This window comes from Drosophila nasuta, chromosome 3 (genome assembly GCF_023558535.2).
Source record: "Drosophila nasuta strain 15112-1781.00 chromosome 3, ASM2355853v1, whole genome shotgun sequence".
Lineage (NCBI taxonomy): Eukaryota > Metazoa > Arthropoda > Insecta > Diptera > Drosophilidae > Drosophila > Drosophila nasuta.
The window spans coordinates 44,470,720-44,489,466 of NC_083457.1; the positions used below are offsets into that span (position 1 = coordinate 44,470,720).

The 18,747-nt window shown below is 36.2% G+C and overlaps 2 protein-coding genes across 2 annotated transcripts; both read left to right on the top strand.

The window, feature by feature from the left end:
- Positions 1-10,742: 10,742 nt before the first annotated feature.
- Positions 10,743-11,624, top strand: LOC132791760 (odorant receptor 47b-like). The gene is made up of 4 exons (XM_060800811.1): positions 10,743-10,829; positions 10,902-11,118; positions 11,183-11,351; positions 11,415-11,624. The coding sequence occupies exons 2-4, from the start codon at positions 10,988-10,990 to the stop codon at positions 11,532-11,534; spliced, it is 420 nt and encodes a 139-aa protein (XP_060656794.1). The 5' UTR covers positions 10,743-10,829; positions 10,902-10,987; the 3' UTR covers positions 11,535-11,624.
- On the top strand, positions 11,521-13,716 carry LOC132791759 (odorant receptor 47b-like). Its single transcript, XM_060800810.1, has 3 exons — positions 11,521-11,936; positions 13,161-13,524; positions 13,581-13,716. The coding sequence occupies exons 1-3, from the start codon at positions 11,608-11,610 to the stop codon at positions 13,632-13,634; spliced, it is 747 nt and encodes a 248-aa protein (XP_060656793.1). The 5' UTR covers positions 11,521-11,607; the 3' UTR covers positions 13,635-13,716.
- The last annotated feature ends 5,031 nt before the right edge of the window (positions 13,717-18,747 follow it).

An 18,747-nucleotide genomic window follows, 5' to 3' on the forward strand; every position in this document is an offset into this window, starting at 1 on the left:
TTTGCATAAACATGCAACGTGTCTAATACAACGTGTTTTTGTTGGCGGCCCAACTTCCGTCTCAAGGCCAAAACTAATACGAAATTTCAATTAGCAATTCGCCTAGCCAACGACACGAAAAGGGCGTTACCACCGGCTGAAAATCCAAACTAACTTGCCCGAAATCGTAAAGCAAACGCAAAACAAACACTAAACAACTTTCAGGCTGAATAAAAAGTTGAATCGATATCGCATAGTTTATGAGACGACGTTAAAAGTTATACTAACCTCCTGTCGTGTTTTGTTAGGTAGAATCCAACGTTCTTGAACTTGCCCCTTGTTTTGTGGCAACAACAGTGGCAGTGGCAGAATGAGAAAAACTACCTACCGCATTTTGTGTGCGAACCGCGGGGCAGCCAAAAATGGTTGACGACGTCGACGTCTTCGGCGGCGTCTCGCAAGTGGCGTTTTGTCAAATATTTTGCAGACGATTCTACTTGCCTCGATTCGCCAGCTCTTCACGACTTTTATTTAATGAATTTCGCAAATTTTTTTGATGCAACTGCCGCAGCAGCCGCACTGCAGGGGCAGCAGCATCTCACGCATGCGGCTCTCGCTTCAACGGCAACTTGTCTTCGCATACACGATGTGCAAATAATTGTCTCAATTCCTCAGATTCCATGATCTGCAAGTCGCAAAAAGAACTGTTTGCCATCGAGTCGAGGAGGGGGGAAGGTAAGGCCTCACTTGCCACAAGATTATCGCAGCGCATGCTTAGGTAACACACACAAACTTACCACATGCAATCTAGTAGCAAGTTGGCAATGCCACAACTGCCACAGAAACATGCTTAGAGGGCATTATATGCCAAACATTTGATCAGCATTTCGCAGATAGCTAATAATGTGAGAGAACATTAATATCCATGGAGACCACAATGTGCGTTTCAAGAGATTTAATATACTGCTTTATAATGAAGACCTAATGAGAGCTGGCCAATTTATGCGAAGAGCAAACTTAATGAAATAACTAAAATTCATTATTTTTTTTTAAATTGTCTTCAATTCAATATAATTTTGTCAATAGAAAACAATTCCACTTTTATTGAGTATTACGAACATCATCAACACGAGAGCAAACTTAATAAAATACATTTAATATTTCTTTTAATATTGTCTTTATACTCGAAAGTTCATAAAAAATAGTAAAAAAGAAAGCTGTAAATAAATTTCGCTGAAATTTTTATACCCGCTACCCATAGGGTAGAAGGGTATTATAACTTTGTGCCGGCAGGAAATGTATGTAACAGGTAGAAGGAGGCATCTCCGACCCTATAAACTATATATATTCTTGATCAGCGTCAACAGCCGAGACGATATAGCCATGTCCGTCTGTCCGTCTGTGTGTCTGTCCGTCTGTCCGTATGAAACACTGGATCTCAGAGACTATAAGAGATAGAGCTATAATTTTTTTGCCACGCCCACTTCCGCCCCCGCAAATCAAAAAAATCGAATAACAAGCGTAATTTTAAAGCTAGAGTTCCGAATTTTGGTATATACAATAATAACTGAAAATTTGGTTGCAATCAGATAAAAATTGTTATTAAAGAAATACTTTTGTATGGCCAAACGCCTACTTACTAGGGGTCTAATTTGCTTTGGCCGACAATCTGGTACATTGTGCCGTCTATGGTATATTTTGAATGCGGTACTATGTCGATATACCAAATATACCATTTGGTATATTTTTAGTATTTTTGCAGTATATTCGGTATATTTTGAGAAAATACCGCAAAATATATTTCTTTTATTCAAAATTTTTGTGTAGAATAGATATCTAATTTACTTTGAAAATATCTAAATACACCTTTCTGCAATAATTAATAAAAATAAACATAGCCTAATTCACTACTTAAATAACAATTCAGGACTGAAAGACAATCCTTGATATAAAAGTTTCAGCCTTACAGTCCGGCTGTGTTAGTTCTTCATTTAATTATTTCCTTTTTTATCTTTATTCTTATTAACTTAAAATGTGATTCAACGGTTCTCAAATCTATAGTAAAATTAATCGTAAGAAGACGCTTTAAAAAGAAATCTGAAGTATAGATTAAAATTAAAACGTAATGCCTAATTAGGCATCTAATTAGATGACATTACTTTATATGAAGGATTCGGGTAGTGATAATAGCTTTTTTTCAATCATTAACTCCAATAGTAATTCTATAGACATTCCACAAATTAAATGGAAAATAAATCGTTTGAAGCCACTTTATAAAAAAATCGAATCTTTACACTTAAATTATAATTTAATGAATGATTAGAAGACAATCATCAATATGAATGTTTTGGGTAAGGTGTAGAACAGTGATAAGTGATATTTAATTAAATTTTATTGAATAGACAGTTCAAAACACTTTCTGAAATGAAGTCTGAAGTATAAATTTATTATGTAAGTTCTAATTTTTTTAAAGTATACTTATGTATATTAAATACTAGTAGTGCTTCTTAAAATTGAAGCAGCTTACCTCAGACATTTGAGGCTTGAGCAACTTGCCACATGAGTGGGTAGACTGTGAGCTGCAATTACTATGGACTTTAATAGTTTTGCGTAGTCTGAAGCACTTCACGATCTACGTAAATTGCCAATGAGCCGAAAACAGTTGGCCATTTAGGCTCGTCTTCGGGCGGTTTGGCTTTGCGTTCACTAAACGCAGAAGATGACAATGAGCCAAGTGAGGCCGGACAAACTTGGCCCTGAGAAGGGGAAGCAAGTCAAGGCAAAGTTCTCCGCTTACTCTCTCTCGCCACAGAAGAGCGAACAAAAAAAAGAGAGAAGCTAAAACAAAAGAAAAACAATCGTCAGTCAATTGCTAAACGATTTGGGGTATGCGCGACAGGTATGCCTATGAGGCTCGGTTTTGTTTTGAGTCGCGAGGTTCAGCTTCAGCTTCAGGTTGAGGTTCAGTTCGTTGCGAATCGAATCGAGTTGGCGACAATTTTGCAATTGTCTGTGGCCAAACAGAAGAATGGCAAACGACAATGACAACGACGACGATGGAGGTCGTCGCATTGCTCGCATAGCCGACAATGAAAAGCGCCGCAAATTGCAACTTGCAACTTGCAACTGGCGAAACTGGCAAACTCGCAACTTGCATACAAAAATCTGTTTTGGGCTTTTTCGGGCTCTGATAATTGCCATTGAATGGAATACTCGCTGAAGCTGAAGGTGAATGGTTTTGCTTAAAACCTGACCAAAACACATTTAATTGTTGTCGCTACGGTTTTCTCGCTTCCACCTTGAACCTGTCTCTGGGTCGATGTCAGGGTTAGCTTACCAATTGAGGATTCAGTTTTCGGTTTGGTATTCTGTATTTTGTGCGTGGGCAGCTTCAATTATGCGCTCTCGCTCCCGCTGTGCTGCATGCTTCAGCGAGTGCGAAGCACGGAAAAAACAAAACTAATTAATAAATTAATTATGCTATTACAATAATACAGACACACACACACACCGAGTCAGGTGTGGTCAGAAGCCACCCTTGTGTGCACCAAAGAAAGACGCACACGCACTTTAATTATGAATATTTTCATGCTGAAATATGCATGCACTTGTTGTTGTTGTCGATGTTGTTGCTGTTGTTGTTGCCACGGGAGTTGACTTAATTAGCCACCCAGTGAGACAGTGCAAGGGCTTCCTTCTCTCTTTCTTTACACTGGAAAAAAAAGAACAGCTTCTAAATGTTGTTCTTAAAAGAAGTCCACTTTCCAAAAAAATTACTGAAACTTAGAATATTAGTCTAAAAAATACCAAATTCTCGAAATGAGACCGAAAATATTAGATAATAGATTACAAAATTCTTTAACCCATCGAAATTCCTCTAAAGGTTGGTATATTTTGTACTCTGTGGTATATTTCGAATTTAGTAATTTATAAAAATACCAAATAGAGCCTCGGCTATATTTAAGTTTTTTGTGGAAGAAATACAACAATAGTTTGTATTTTTTCTCAAAATGGGTTGTCAGGTATATCAAAGTCGAGCACACTGGACTGCAGCTTTCTTACTTTATATATAGATTTTTGTGTTTCATCTTTTCTTTTTTTGTAGTCTATGGCTGACTTTCTGATTTCTAATGCTGCGCAAATCAATGATAAGTATTTCGTAAGAAGAGTGATCAACAATATTCAATTATGTAATAAACTAATAAAAATTAAAAAAAAAAACAATATAATATAGTGTACTTTTTTATTTAATATTAAGACTTGTGTTTTTAAAACTATTACATTTTTATCTCATATTAACAAGAACTTTCTCTTAAATGAAATTTTCTTGAAATTAAGATGTGTTTGCAAACTTTAAGATATTCTTGAAAACTCTTAGTACTAACGCCAAACTCTTGATTTAAGATTTTATTTTCAGTGTAGCTATCTCTATTGTGCTGCTGACTGACATGAGCTTCAGTTGCGTTCAGTTTTCAGTTTTCAGCTTCAGTTGAGTTTTCAGTTTTCTATTTTTTCGGGTCTGCTAATTAGCAGAATTTGTATATATTATAAAAGAATTTTCATGGCATTTTTTTGACAGCGGAAAAACTGTGTTTACCATGCCATAGAGAGGGAGAGCAATAGAGAGATAGCATGCATTTGATTTGAATTTTATTTCCATGTTAACAGTTCTATTATCCTTGTGGCTGTATCTGTCCAGACACCAGACTGTGACTGTGACTACGACTGCGACGGCAACTTGGAGAATATGGGCAGACAGGCTTTGGCCAGGCACCTTTGACTATGATAAATCGCGCCATTTACCTGTGTGCGCCCAGGTAAATATATCAGCTAGGCAAGGTCATAAATATTAATTGTGTGTTTCGGGTTTGGGGCCGTTCAGGAACTGGAACTGGCCTTTAATTTTGCATGTCTCGCCTGTTATGTTTGCCTCTGGCCAGTGCTTGTTGTTGTTGTTCTTGCTGTTGTTGTTTCTGTTGTGGCTTAAAGTTGTTGTTGCCATTATCAATCGATCGAACGCGAGCTGCATTTGCTTAGCGGCCACAACGCCACTCGAATCAATAACAACAAACACAGAAGAACAACAACAACAAGTTGCCAATATATTGTTAATAAATATTCCAGATTGCAGTCGCTACAGCATGTGTTCTATCAGCTCAACTGATACTCTGCAAACACATGTGACCAAATGCAATTGCAATTGTGGACACGGATATTATCGCGCCATTATTCGCATAGTTGGCAAACAACGATTCTTAATATGAACAGCAACAATTTAAGGTATTTTTCATAGTAAAATATTTGAATTTTAATTTTTGTATACAATATTTATTAATAAATCTCTAGAACAGATTACCTTTTGACTTTCTATTTTTAACACCAACCAGACTAAAAGATCTTTAACTTCTTGAATAGTAACAAGACTAGAGAATTTATTTATTGAAGTTGTTTTTGTTCATCTTATCAATGAATCGTATTAAAAACGAATTCTTAGATTTTTCATTTCATCGTTCTGAATACAATTCAATATAGCAGCTACGTTTAATCCTCACTTAAGATTTTGCTTTCTTGGTTCAATTTTAAAATTTTTCTATTCTGAAAACAAGGATATAATCTTCCTATAATCTATAGTCATAATCAATCTTATATCAAATATATTTAATCTTAATTTAACCTGGAACGTTTAATCTTCATTTAAGATTTTGCCATATTGGTTCAATTTTAAGATTTTTTCATTCTTAAAACAATATTATTATCTTGAATTTCAAAAAAAGGCAATCTAGTTTTTTCTATAGATTTTTGATCTAGATTTAAGAATAAACCTTCCTTGTTTAATTTTGGCATACAAACAATCTTGATTTAAGGTTTTATTCTTAACTTTATTGTAGTACATTTTTCCTTTCTTTGTATGATTAAGTATATATAATTCAGATCATATTATATTAATGACTCTTACATCAATAAAATGAATTATACATCTACAAATCTTACTACTCTTCATACCACATTTCAAGCATGAAAATAAATTTCAATGTGTCTTTTATTGCAAAATTTACAATGTGCAATAATGATCTTTATTGAATAGCTTTATTTTTTATATAAGTTTCTGACTGTCACGTTTGCAAGCTTTAACTTTGCAATTTTTTCGATTTAATAAAGCACAGAAAAGATACTCGAAAAAAAGAGAAGTACCAGCGAGTGCTTGGAATGGCTGAAATAAAGCGTAGAGAGAGTTATATGAGGGGGGAGTTGAGGAGTCGAGAGTTATTCATAAGCGTGGCGCTGCTGTGATTAATATCCGAGGAATGCAGTTTATTGTTCCATGGTGCAGGAGCCGAGGCGTGGCAGCAGAGAGAGAGAGGGAGACACATGCAAGTGCTGGTCAAACCAAGAGTGGGAAGGGGGCAAGTGGAGAGGTGGCATATGTTAGACAGAGGGGGCAGGAGAGTCACTGAGAGCGAAAAGCAAACTCGACGCTCGAAGTTCAACGCAAATTTGTGTGCATTATTTTTTGGTTGCCGCAAAGCTTTTTTCTCGGCTATTTTAGCTCAGTTATAAATTACGACGGCCCAAAGGCAATCTAAGCGCGCGAGTGTGTGTAGAAAGATATACTACTATGTGTGTGTGTGAGTGTGTGTGTGTTGCCTGTATAATCTGTGTGCTGAAATCTTTGGCATCCACTTGCGCATATGCAGAGGCCAAAGCTGTAGCCAAAGCAAAGGCAAGTGCAACAATGAGCGGCTCCAGACTCAGCACCAACAACTACAACTACAACTACCTTTCCCCCTCCCCTTGTTGCTAGAACAATAGCCACGGCTTGGTGCACCACAATGGAGCCACAACGGAGCTGTTGGCGGGAGCGTAGCTGGAACTGAATAGCCGCCACTCTCATAATAGAGTCATAAAATTTTAGTGCGCCGCTTGGCAAAACTCTGCTACGCTTCCCTCTCTCTTTCTTTCTTTCGATCTCTCTCCATCCCTCTCCTCCCTCACTCTATGTTTGTCCATGCAACCCCCCTGTGGCGCCACAACCCAAAGTCCAAGTCCAAGTCCAAGTTTAAGTCAACGTCCACATTCAAGTCAAAGTCGTTTCGCATTGTTGGCCATTGTCCGGCCATCATTTACTTTGGACCATAGAAATATATAATTGTGATTAATTATACGACATAAAAATGTTTTAGATTCAACATTTTGATGCATTTATTAACCGAAAAATCACTTGAAATGAGCGGCTTTTAAATAAAAAACACACAGTCCAATATCCCGCAGGGAATGTTTGGTACGATCTGCACACTCACACTCACACAGATCGTATTATCAGTTGTAATAAAAACGAAAAGTTTACTTTATTTCGGGGCGTTGCAACGTGCAATGTGCAACTGCAACTTCGAGGCATGTCTTTAGTATGCCATCCAATAGAGTTTTTAGTCTATCATCATGAATACTTTGGAATAGTTTCGAATCATTTTCGAGGAAACGTAAACAAGTAGTTGAGTGCCTCGCGATAGGTGGGCTTAAGCTTAATTGAGTTCATAGGCTGTGCAACATGTTGCATGCTGCAATGACTGACTGTCAGATTGTCCAACTGACTGACTGACAGAATGACGGACTGACGATCTGTTTGTCTTTTGCGTTTGTTGCCGCGACAAAGGCGCACTTAAGAGGCAGCTTCGTTATCACACAACATGTCAGCACATGGGAATTGTTGCCTGCTGCAGATGCCGCCTAAAAACAATGAATGAGGACAACAACAGCAACAATACGAACAACAACAACAATACATCAACTGTGCCTGGAGAGACATTTCATGCCCATCAAATGCATTGACATTGAACAATTGCGCGTAATGTTGTCGTACACTTGACAAGCGCGCAAATTGTAGTGCTACCTGTGCCAGGTACCACGTTGCAAGTTGCAACTTACCAGTTGCTAGTTGCCTGTTGCCTGCTGCAAGTTACCAGTTGCCAGTTGCTGGCTGCCAAGCTGCAACAAAGTTGTCTAGCTTTCAGCCTTGCCTCTGTCTACCGACAAAGCGAAAGCTACAAACTCAAATCTCGAGCAGCCGAAAAATACGATTGAGGATAACTTTAATGTGTCACTGATGAAATGCTCTTCAAAATTCGCAGCTAAAAAAAACTATAATTTTTGTAGCTCTAAAATGTAGCTGGAAACAAGTAACATATAAGAGATTTGGTTGAATGAGGTATCTTAAAATAAAATATTGGACAACATTTTTAAACTTTAAGGAAATTATACACTACTTATAAAAAGTTTTTTGAAAACCGATATAAAACTATTTCATATTGAAATATTAGTGTTAAGCATACGATAACTTTATGTTTAGATATCGATATTCAACTTTGAGCGAAATAAGTAAATATCAAATGAAGTAAAAATAAGAATAAAGCAAACGTAATCCAATCGTGAAAAACTGGTACACAATATCTTTATAAATTGAGAATAGTTTCATTTATTTGTCTTTGAACTAAAATTTTGTCTCAATACTTTGCAAGAAATCTTTATCTCGATAGGTTTTCTTTTAAGAAAAATAACATAATTATATACAAAATAATTAAATAAATAACTTCCATTGTATTTCGTTTAAGTTCAAAGTATCTTGTGGCCAAAGTATCTTGTGAAACACAGAAAATATCAAATCAAGATCAAAAAATCTAGAATTATTCTGCTTTAAATAAGATTGATTTTGACTCAAATATGGAAAACAAAAACATCTTTAATTCAAGAATATATTCCTAATTCCAGAAATGATAGAAAAGTCCCAAATATCCATATTTGTAATATACTTTTCCATCTACATTTTTTTCTCTGTTCAGACTTTCATAAATAATTTAAAACAAGTTGATGTCGATCTGTTTTCTCTGAGTAGTCTTTTATCTACAATTTGATTTACAAATATTTCGTTTAATATAATTCTAATAAAGTTTTCTTATTATTAAACATAAAATCAAATAATTTAATTTAATTTGATCCTAATTTTAAAGTTTAAATACTATATATTAAAATACTTATGTATTTTCTGTAAAGTTTAGTTTTTTAATTTCAGCAACGTTTTCTTAGCAAATAATTTCCAAGGACCTGCCGTTAGTGTATGAAGTAAACACACAAGTTGAGCAGAATTTGATGAAAATTGTCAGAGTTTGCCTCTTCGTAGAGCTGTCGTGGTTTCGTTGATTCAACAATGTTGCGCTGGTTGCTGGTTGCTGGTTCCTAATGAAGCGACGACGACGACGACGTCGACGAAGCTTGCAACGTTGGACAAGCAGCGACATGTCAGTTGCATTGGCCATTTGCCAAATACGAATGCGAATACGAGAGTAAGACAAGGCTCAGCTAAATGCTATCCAGATTAATAAGACCCGTGTCTGGTGTATTGCGGGTGACGACTGAAACAGTTGAATTGAGTTCGGGTCGGAAAAGATAGCAAAAGTCAAAAGTCAGCAGAATGCACAAAAAGAACACTAGCTGGCCAGCTTAGCTAGTTGGCTAGCTAGTTGGCTAAAAGGCAAACATAATAGAACCGAACAGGCGATGCGATGCGACGTTCTAGACTTCATCCATATCGTTGACTACCAAATTTGGCATTGGCAATATTTTTGCAAGCCGTTAAAGATTTGCGCTTGCAAACGAGAGGCAACAACAAAAGCAAAAAATGGAAAATGGAAAACGAACTGTAAAATGCATTTTTGTTGCCTTAAAAGGAGCCGAGGAAAAAGTAAGCAAAACGCACGATAAAAAGTGCAAACTTTGTTGCCACTGCATCCAACGTGCCACATGCAACATGCACTATACACCACCATTCACTGAGATATCTACGGCGGTGTTTTTGTTTTCCTTTTGCTCAATGCTGAAAATCGTGTTATGGTTTCTTGATACTTATAACAGAAACTGCGTATCAGTAACCTAATTGGCGCCCTCGACTATAATTTTCCTTTTTGCTATATGCATTGTTTACGTCTATGCCAAATGCCATAACAATCATCGAGTCTCTCACCGCAGCTGGAAGCATTCTATCGCGTTTCTCATTATGTGGGCGTATCGCTGCAAATTGCTTGAGAAATTTACAGAAAACAGGGCTGAATTAATTCTGAGATTAAACTAGACTCAAGACAGTTTGAAGCGTATCCGAAATTTACAGAACTCTCCATATTAATGAATATATATCAAAAAGAGTTATTTCCTATTAGAACAGAAAGAAACTAAAAGAGTAAAAGCTGCCTTATAAAGTTATACATATCTCCTTGAAACTTAGAGAAATTTGAAAGTCAATATTTGTATTAAACATCAATCTATGATACAACAAATTGTTTGAGAAATTCATAAAAACATTTCTGAAATAATTCATAGATTGAACTGGGCGCCAGAGTGAGAAACTTATGGAATGGTTAAACAAAAATTAAAAAATTTTAAAATATCGCTAATCAAAATTAGAAGAATTTCAAGAACGAAAGGAAATTAAATCGGCAAAGTCAAAAAACTCAGCATATTGGTGAAATTTTTGAAAACACTTGAATTATTTCGATAACATTAAACACAGTTCCCAAAAGGATCAAGAACTGTATAATTTTCGAATATAAAGAAAAAAAAGAGCTAAAAATTGAATCAAAAGTCATCTTAGAAAATCTTGAAATTGATGAAATTTTGAATAAACATGAAATATAAAAATAAAAAAATATATATTTGTATATTAAAATAAAATCAAATCATATAAAATAATCTTCATAGATTTAAAAATCAATCATATAAAATAATCTTCATAGATTTAAAAATTTAAAAATTTCAATTACTTATACTGCAGCCCTGTAAAATGTCCTTGTGATTTATCGTGTTAAGTTAGTCATGCCTCTCCCATTCATTAATAATAATATATAATACTAATAAGCTCATACTCTATCGATTTGCAGTTTTGCATCCCTCAAGTTACGTCTATATAAGCAACTGACAAGATGTTTTCCAGTTGTCAGTCTAATAAGTAGCTAAAACACGTGCAATGTCTCTCATTGATGAGCTTCAAAGGATATGGAGATTGCTCCGCGTACATCCCATGGAACTGTGGGTAGTATTACACAGCAATGTGCATCCGGAGCACACATCCATCCACTACAATCGCCTGCAACTAATGTAAAGTATTGCACATAAATTTAAATAAATTAATGTAAGTCATACTTTGTTTTCTATTAAGCAGCGCCTGGGGCAGCTTTCCGATTAAGTCGGAAAGTCGAACGTTGATTCAACGGGCTTGGAACCTTTATATTTTATTGCAAATCAATTTCTTCATTGTGACAACTGTGTGGGCGCTACACGAGGACGAAGATTTTGTGGCCTTAGGTCAGGATCTTTTGTGGAACTGTGGAGTAAATATTAAACTAAATTCTATATATTATATAAAAAAACTTAAATTAAACTCTCTACCTTAGATGGTTTACTTGATGACCAAATGGCACTTTTTGTACTTTCGTGCCGATAAAGTCGATGATTTAGTCAATAGATTGGATGCCTGTCATCGGGAAGTGAAGAAAAAAACATTCAGCCGATGAAATTCGTGCTATACAACGTTATCATTATACCATAGAATCGTCTCTAAGTGTGCTTTGGTTCTTTGGTGTCGGCATGTTTATCGGCTTGATTGCGACTCTTCCTGTTTATACGAATCAAAAGTTGCCCTTTCATGCGATATTTCCATTCGGTTGGCATGATCCCGATAGACATCCTTATGCTCACGCTGCTGTCTATGTGTGGCAAATTTTTGCATTGATTAACAATATGTACGCATTGCTCTTCTTAGATTTGTTGAGTGTACACATATTTTTCCAGCTGGCTGCCAACATGAAGATCCTGTGTGTGGAGCTGCGTTGCATGTCCAAGCTCCATCGTCACGATGTGCCACACTTTCGTGCCGAGCTGCGACGAATTTGCATATTTCACCAGAAGATCCTTGGGTGAGTAAAAAGAAAAGAACACCAATTTCAATCCTTTCAAGTCAAAGTTAAAGCCGAACAATTTAAAAGTGAAGCTAAAAATTCTACAACATTTTTGATTCTCGAGACTTCTTTTATTTATTTATCCCATTAATTCAAAAATATTTATTTTACTTACTGATGAGCTAAAACGGCAATAACACTAGACATTAGATCGCAATTTCAGAAAAAGGAAATTACAACTTTGACACTCCATTTCTTGATGATTCTTGTTTTAAGATTTTTACCAAAGAAGTGTTTCAGAATGGAATTTTGTTACAATAAGTTTTAAAAATTAAAATCTTGTTTTTTTTTAGGATTTAAATACTAGTTTTTGAATTTGAACGCATTTAAAATAATTGTATTTTTGTGACTTTGGTCGCACTTAAAATATTTTTATTATTATACCCGCTACCCATAGGGTAGAAGGGTATTATAACTTTGTGTCGGCAGGAAATGTATGTAACAGGTAGAAGGCGGCATCTCCGACCCTATAAAGTATATATATTCTTGATGAGCGTCAACAGCCGAGACGATCTAGTCATGTCCGTCTGTGTGTCTGTCCGTCTGTCCGTATGAACACCTAGATCTCAGAGACTACGAGAGATAGAGCTATAATTTTTTTTCGACAGCATTTGTTATGTTTGCACGCAGATCAAGTTTGTTTCAAATTTTTGCCACGCCCACTTCCGCCCCCGCAAATCAAAAAAATCGAAAAGCAAGCCTAATTTTAAAGCTAGAGTTGCTGTAGAATAACTATATTAGTTATGATTCCTGAAAATTTGGTTGCGATCAGATAAAAATGGTCGAAGATATTAAAGACATACTTTTGTATGGGCAAAAACGCCTACTTCCTAGGGGTTTTAGTTGCTTTGGCTGACAATCTGGTATATTGAGCCGTCTATGGTATATTTTGAATGCGGTACTATATCGATATACCACATATACCATTTGGTATATTTTTATTATTGCATTATTTTTGCAGTATATTCGGTACATTTTGAGAATAATACCGCAAAATATATTGCTTTTATTCAAAATGGGTAGCGGGTATCTCGCAGTCGAGTACACTCGACTGTAGCTTTCTTACTTGTTTTTTTTTTTGTTTCATCATCAAATTTTGTTTTTTAAGATCGAAAAGTTATCAAACTTTAATCTGTATTCTCTCTATAGAAACATTCCACAATCACTAACTTTTTATTACAGCCTTGTGGAGCTCACCAACGAAGTATTCTATGGACCCATGATCATGCAGATGATCGTGTCCTTTTTCTTGATCTCCTTGTCCACATTTATCTCGCTGGTGGCTCGTCATGATCCCTCAGTGGCCGCAAGATTCATGCTCTTTATGGTGCTCAGCTTTTTGCATCTATCCTACTGGTGCATCGCTGGCAACATGGTCAACGAACACGCATTCAATGTGGCAGGAGCTGCCTTTGATGCCTACGAATGGTCGCCACCTGTGCCGGAGATTCAGCGTGATATCGCTTTCATAATACGACGGGCACAGAAATCACTCTCAATGGGTGCAGCTCCTTTTCCGCCCTTAAATCTCACTAGTTACATGGCTGTAAGTTAATGCTTTCTGTATATGAGGATATTGAGTAATATTTGATATTTTTGCAGATACTTAAGCAATGCTACAGCATACTCACATTGATGTTGGAGAGCCTGGATTAAATACTCTTGAAAACACTTAACAACGTATTTGAAATGCACCTGCTTAATATTATTCTTGTTGCACATAATACTCAATAAAATACACAAAGCACCAACCACTCTGGCGTATACTTAATGCATCCCTTTAGCTAATTTTAGTTAATTTTAGCATCATTTTTGTCTGTGTCTTTCAATCGCTGCTCATAAAGCAATCACAACTACTTATTCCCAGCTCTTTCTTGGCATGTTCGTTAATCGCAGCGGCTGCTGGGATTTGCCTCAGAAACCAATTTGCAGACGGTTCACTTTGGCAGCTCTGCAACAACTAAACAACCGAACTATAAGCGTTTTGTCTTCATACTCTTTTGAAGGGTGTAATGAATTTAGCTACAATGCTTGCTTTAGATTAACCTCAGAGTTTTGTATGCTTATTAAGTGCATTTTGACTTTCCAAGTCTGTAAAATTGCACACCTGCAAACTAGGCAAGTATGTAGCTAAATTGGTGTTTTATATTTTTAAAAAAGAGCTTCCTTTCTTAGCTCAAAACGTGCTAAAACCTTTTTGACATGAAAGTGTTCAATAATATATATTTGAGTGCAATAGTTGGTTACTTAAACCAGTAAACAGATCAATATATAAAGGAGCTTGATGAAAGCACGGAATAATTGCAAGCTTAAAGAAGCAATAAAGCTACAGTCTTGAACGCCAAAACAGCTTAATTGTGTAGCTCTAATTATGCAATATGCTAACTAACAGAATTTTAAATTGTATATTGTCATACTTCAATACTCGATCAAAATTCTGAAGAATTGCCTCAGTCGAGCTTAGTACCACCTATTACTTTGCATCTGATATATTGTCTTAATCAATGTCCTTAGCAAAGATTGTCTTAGTAATTCCTTTTCTCAATATCAACACCAAAGCGAAACTTTCACAAGATGTCAAGTGGCAGCCGTAACTTCTTAACACACATTTAAAACAATCCGGGGAAAATGGAGGCAACTTAAGAGCAAGAGTATCAAGTCTTCCGCAACCTGAACTCGAGAGTTCTTTGCACAGTTTATCAATAATTTGGGGCTATCCGAAGAAAGTTTTTGCAACGAGGTTGCATATTATGCATGCGACCCGGTGAGATTGCCCTGCGCCCCCGCAACAGCCACAGCTAACCAGCAGCCAGTTGCTGCGGCAGCGACAGCAGCAACTTGTGGCAACATGGAGCAACTCATAAATTGCAATTGTGTAGAGTATGAAGAGCATGCAACACGGCGAGAGCGCGGAAGGTGGCAAAGGAGATTGCAGCAGGTACTGCAAGCAGGTTTTTGGTTAGTTCAGACTGCTCCGTCATTAGCTTGATTGAATCTTATTGTTGGCAATTAACCTGAGCAGCTACGAGGGCAAGCATCTGCTGCAGAAGCAATTCTGTGGCAAGTCCAGGGGTAATAACTTCATTTGTTGCAACATCCAGCGGCATGACATATGACACAACATGTCATCTGCTTATGCCACAACTAATTGCCAGCGACAAGTCGCCACAATTAATTAGCAAAACGCCAACGGATCGGCAGCCACAGCCCTGTTCTGCTCTCAGCTCTCTATTTGCATGCAACGTGCAATGAGGATCATGACGTGCTGCAACCACAAAAAAGGCAAACGAAATGAAATGAACCCTCGCATTCGCTTATTGTACACCGAATTTCACTTAGGAAGGCGCAAGCAGCGCCAATCCCAGCTAGACGATGCAACAGACAACAAGACAACAGGACAGCAAAACGATGGCTAAGTCGAACAGCAAACGATTTGTCAGACAGCCATCTCTTGTGGTTTTGGCTGTCTTTTCGTTTTTCTCCTGCTTCTTTTTAGCTTATTTAAGACTCCACTTCCTACTTACGTTTGAATATTCGCAATTGCAATTGCATTTTGCCAGTGTTTACTTACTTAGCACAAGCGCAGCTTCCACTCCTTGCGTCCCGCACAGCGCACAGTGGCGCTGAAGTTGAGGAAAATGTTAACAAGTTTATTTAATGAATAAAATCATAAAAAAAAACATTTAATCGATTTGTGAAAATTATAATCTACTTTAAAGATTTTCTTATTCAGCAATATTATATTTTTGATATGATATGAACGAATCATTTTAATATAATCCAATAAAAAGCAAGAATGAAATTCTTAAATTTAGTTTAATAAATATTTTTCTGATTCGGGTATGACATCTAAATTTAGCTTAATAACAAATAAAAGTGATATAAAAGAGGTAGTTATAAATTTAAAATACAGCACATACATTTGGAGCAAAAAATTGTATGATAACTCTTAGCAGAAGTTCTCCTCTTTAAGTCTTCTAAAAGTGATATAAAAGAGGTAGTTATAAATTCAAAATACATCACAAACATTTCTCCTTTTTAAGTGTTCTATTCTTAGGGACATTTGTTTGATGTATAACAAATTTGCTTCAACTAACTTGAAAACTAAAAGCAAAGCTCACATTAATGTTAGCGGACAGACAAACATATTAAGTATACGCACATTATTTTTGTTCTATATCAAAACGCAGCAATATAATCGAGATATTACTAATGTATTTAACACATAGCTATAATAAAACCGATGTGTGGCGAATTTCAGGAAACTAATTTGGAAACTAAATGTTAGCGGACAGACAGACGGAGGCGGCTATGTTAAGTATACGCCTGTTATCTTAAGCTGCCGTAATATTAAAATCAATTTTCATTTATTTATTTAACTAATTTTGTCATTACACTCTTAAACGCATAATGCTCAAGCGCTTTTCATTTTTGTCACACTGTGCTGACAATTGCATGCAGATGCAGCGCCTTTGTCATGACATGACAGCAGCCTAATTCATCATTATGGAGCTACATGGCTTTTGCTTTTTTGCTTTAAGCCTCGGCAGCTCAATGAGAGTTTTGTCGCGACTTTCGCTAGACGTTTGCATGTTGCAGTTGCTGCCTGCTCCCAGTTCCCAATTCCCCTCTCGCTCGCATCTCTCTTTTCAGCGTAAGCATCTAAGCAGCGATCTCGTTAGACGGCGTGCCCGTAGCCTGGTTCCATGTGGTGGAAGTCGACAATCGTCAGTTGGCAGCTTCGCAGTCTGGCTTGTTGCACAGAGCAGTGCAGTACAGTGTCTCTATCCTCCTCAGTGATTCATTCATGCGCAGTAGTTGAAATTTTTTCGCTTGCATGCAGCTGACAATGATGATAATAATGATGATGCATGTGCCAGCATTTCGAGTGGCATTCGATCGTGGATCGAAGCCAAGGCAGGCAAAGAGAAAGAGGAGGGAATGATTCGCCTGTCGGCATCAACGACGACGACATTATCGTCAGCCTCTCAAGTCAGAAGTCAGCGATGTCAGTTGTGTGCCTCGTCTCCCTCTCTGCTGTGTACTTCTGCTTATCCGACAATGTATCTTTCGGTGTGGGCTTGCCACAGCCGAAACCAATGGAAAGTTATTGAAAGCCTGTAAACGTCAATCTACGAGCATTCATTGTGTACCTTGTTTTCCTCAAAATATACATATTGCCATGACTCTGATGGCATTGCTGAGGTCGCCTCAATAAATCAAACTAATCGAGCTGCAGCTTTCAGTAATTAAAGTGCAAGCTATCTAAATCTAATTAACCCCAGAATATATAACTTTATACTCAGAAACCAATAGTGCACAAGATTCAATTAAAATTTTAAAGTATTATTGTTCAATAATGAAAATCCCAAGTGAAACGAATTATTTTAAAAATGTTTAACTACTGAATTTATAGTGCTCTTTATTATTATTTTTTTTAAGATTTTGAACTAAGTAGAAGAGCTTCAATTTCTTAACAGGTTAATCTTCTTAGTTTATCTAATAAATTGTATATTTTAGGTATATTTAAAAGAACCCAAAAGTTAAGCAATACAATCATATTTTTTCTAAAATGATGTCTAAATTTATTTACAGATCTTCTTTGACTAAATTTCTTAGATTTACGGCAACCAATCTTCGTTATCTTCTACAATGTTAATTACCAATAATAATAAATTTAATATTATTATACATTAATAAGTAATTAGCATTATTATTACAAAACAATTTTTACATCAACATAAAATATCGGTGTCATTCTACGTAATTTATATAACTTATGTAGATAAAGTAACTATAAATTGTTTATATTAATTTTAAATAGTAACCCATCTCAAGTTAAACTTGATACCAACTATTAATTAATTTGTATGTCATTGCCAAACAATTGTCCAATTATATATGCATATAAATTATATAGACGACACAATCCTAAATATTTTTTGAGGATAAGTTGTTGATTTTAACCTCTTTTCATAACATTAACAATATGCTATATAATAAGTTATAATGAATTACCAAGCAATTCGTTTTTGAAGCTTTTTTATTAATTTATCTTAATTCTCTTAACCTTTTTATTAACAACTATTATAAATTTCTAATAAATCCTTTCGATTTACCTTAACAGTTCTGTATTCAGATAATTTAACATATAAATCTTTCTTTTACATTTTTTAAACTTTTATTAAAAATTTTCCCTTACCCTTTATAATTATGTATTTAGTTTTTTTGCTTAACTCTCACTCAATTCCCATTTTAAGTAGTATTGTGCGCCAATTCCCGCGACAAGCAAAAAGGTGTCAACTATTCAGTTGAACGAGTTGCTTGGTTAATCATCGAACCGTAGACAAGCTGTCGTATTTGGCATGCACGACTTCATTATAAGGCGACCTCATATGCATCATCATCATCATCATCGTCGTTGTCAGCTGCTGTTGCAGTTGCAGTTCCTGTGGCAACTCTCATTTGTGGCTGCTCATGGCTCGTGACATGTCGACCAGGTTCTGCGATTAGTTGGCCAAAAACTTCTGATTAGTTTTGTGTTGTTGTTTCTGGTTTGCTAAACTTTCGTTTTGTTTGACTGCTCATCAAGCGCTTGGAAAATGCACGAAAATGTGCCACAAATTTGTTTGTCAAACAACAACAACAGCAACAACGGCAACAACGAGAACAGGAGAGTGCAACTGCAACTGTGCGACAACTGTGCATGGAGTGGCCATTAAATTCCTTGACGGTTGTCGCTAATGAAGTCATAAAACCGCATGACATT

Coding starts and splice junctions, on each gene's coding strand:
- LOC132791760 (XM_060800811.1), top strand. CDS start 10,988: ATGTCTCTCATTGATGAGCTTCAAAGGATATGGAGATTGCTCCGCGTA. Junction 11,119..11,182: donor TACAATCGCCTGCAACTAAT/GTAAAGTATTGC, acceptor TCTATTAAGCAG/CGCCTGGGGCAGCTTTCCGA. Junction 11,352..11,414: donor ATCTTTTGTGGAACTGTGGA/GTAAATATTAAA, acceptor TCTCTACCTTAG/ATGGTTTACTTGATGACCAA.
- LOC132791759 (XM_060800810.1), top strand. CDS start 11,608: ATGTTTATCGGCTTGATTGCGACTCTTCCTGTTTATACGAATCAAAAG. Junction 11,937..13,160: donor TTTCACCAGAAGATCCTTGG/GTGAGTAAAAAG, acceptor TTTTTATTACAG/CCTTGTGGAGCTCACCAACG. Junction 13,525..13,580: donor ATCTCACTAGTTACATGGCT/GTAAGTTAATGC, acceptor ATATTTTTGCAG/ATACTTAAGCAATGCTACAG.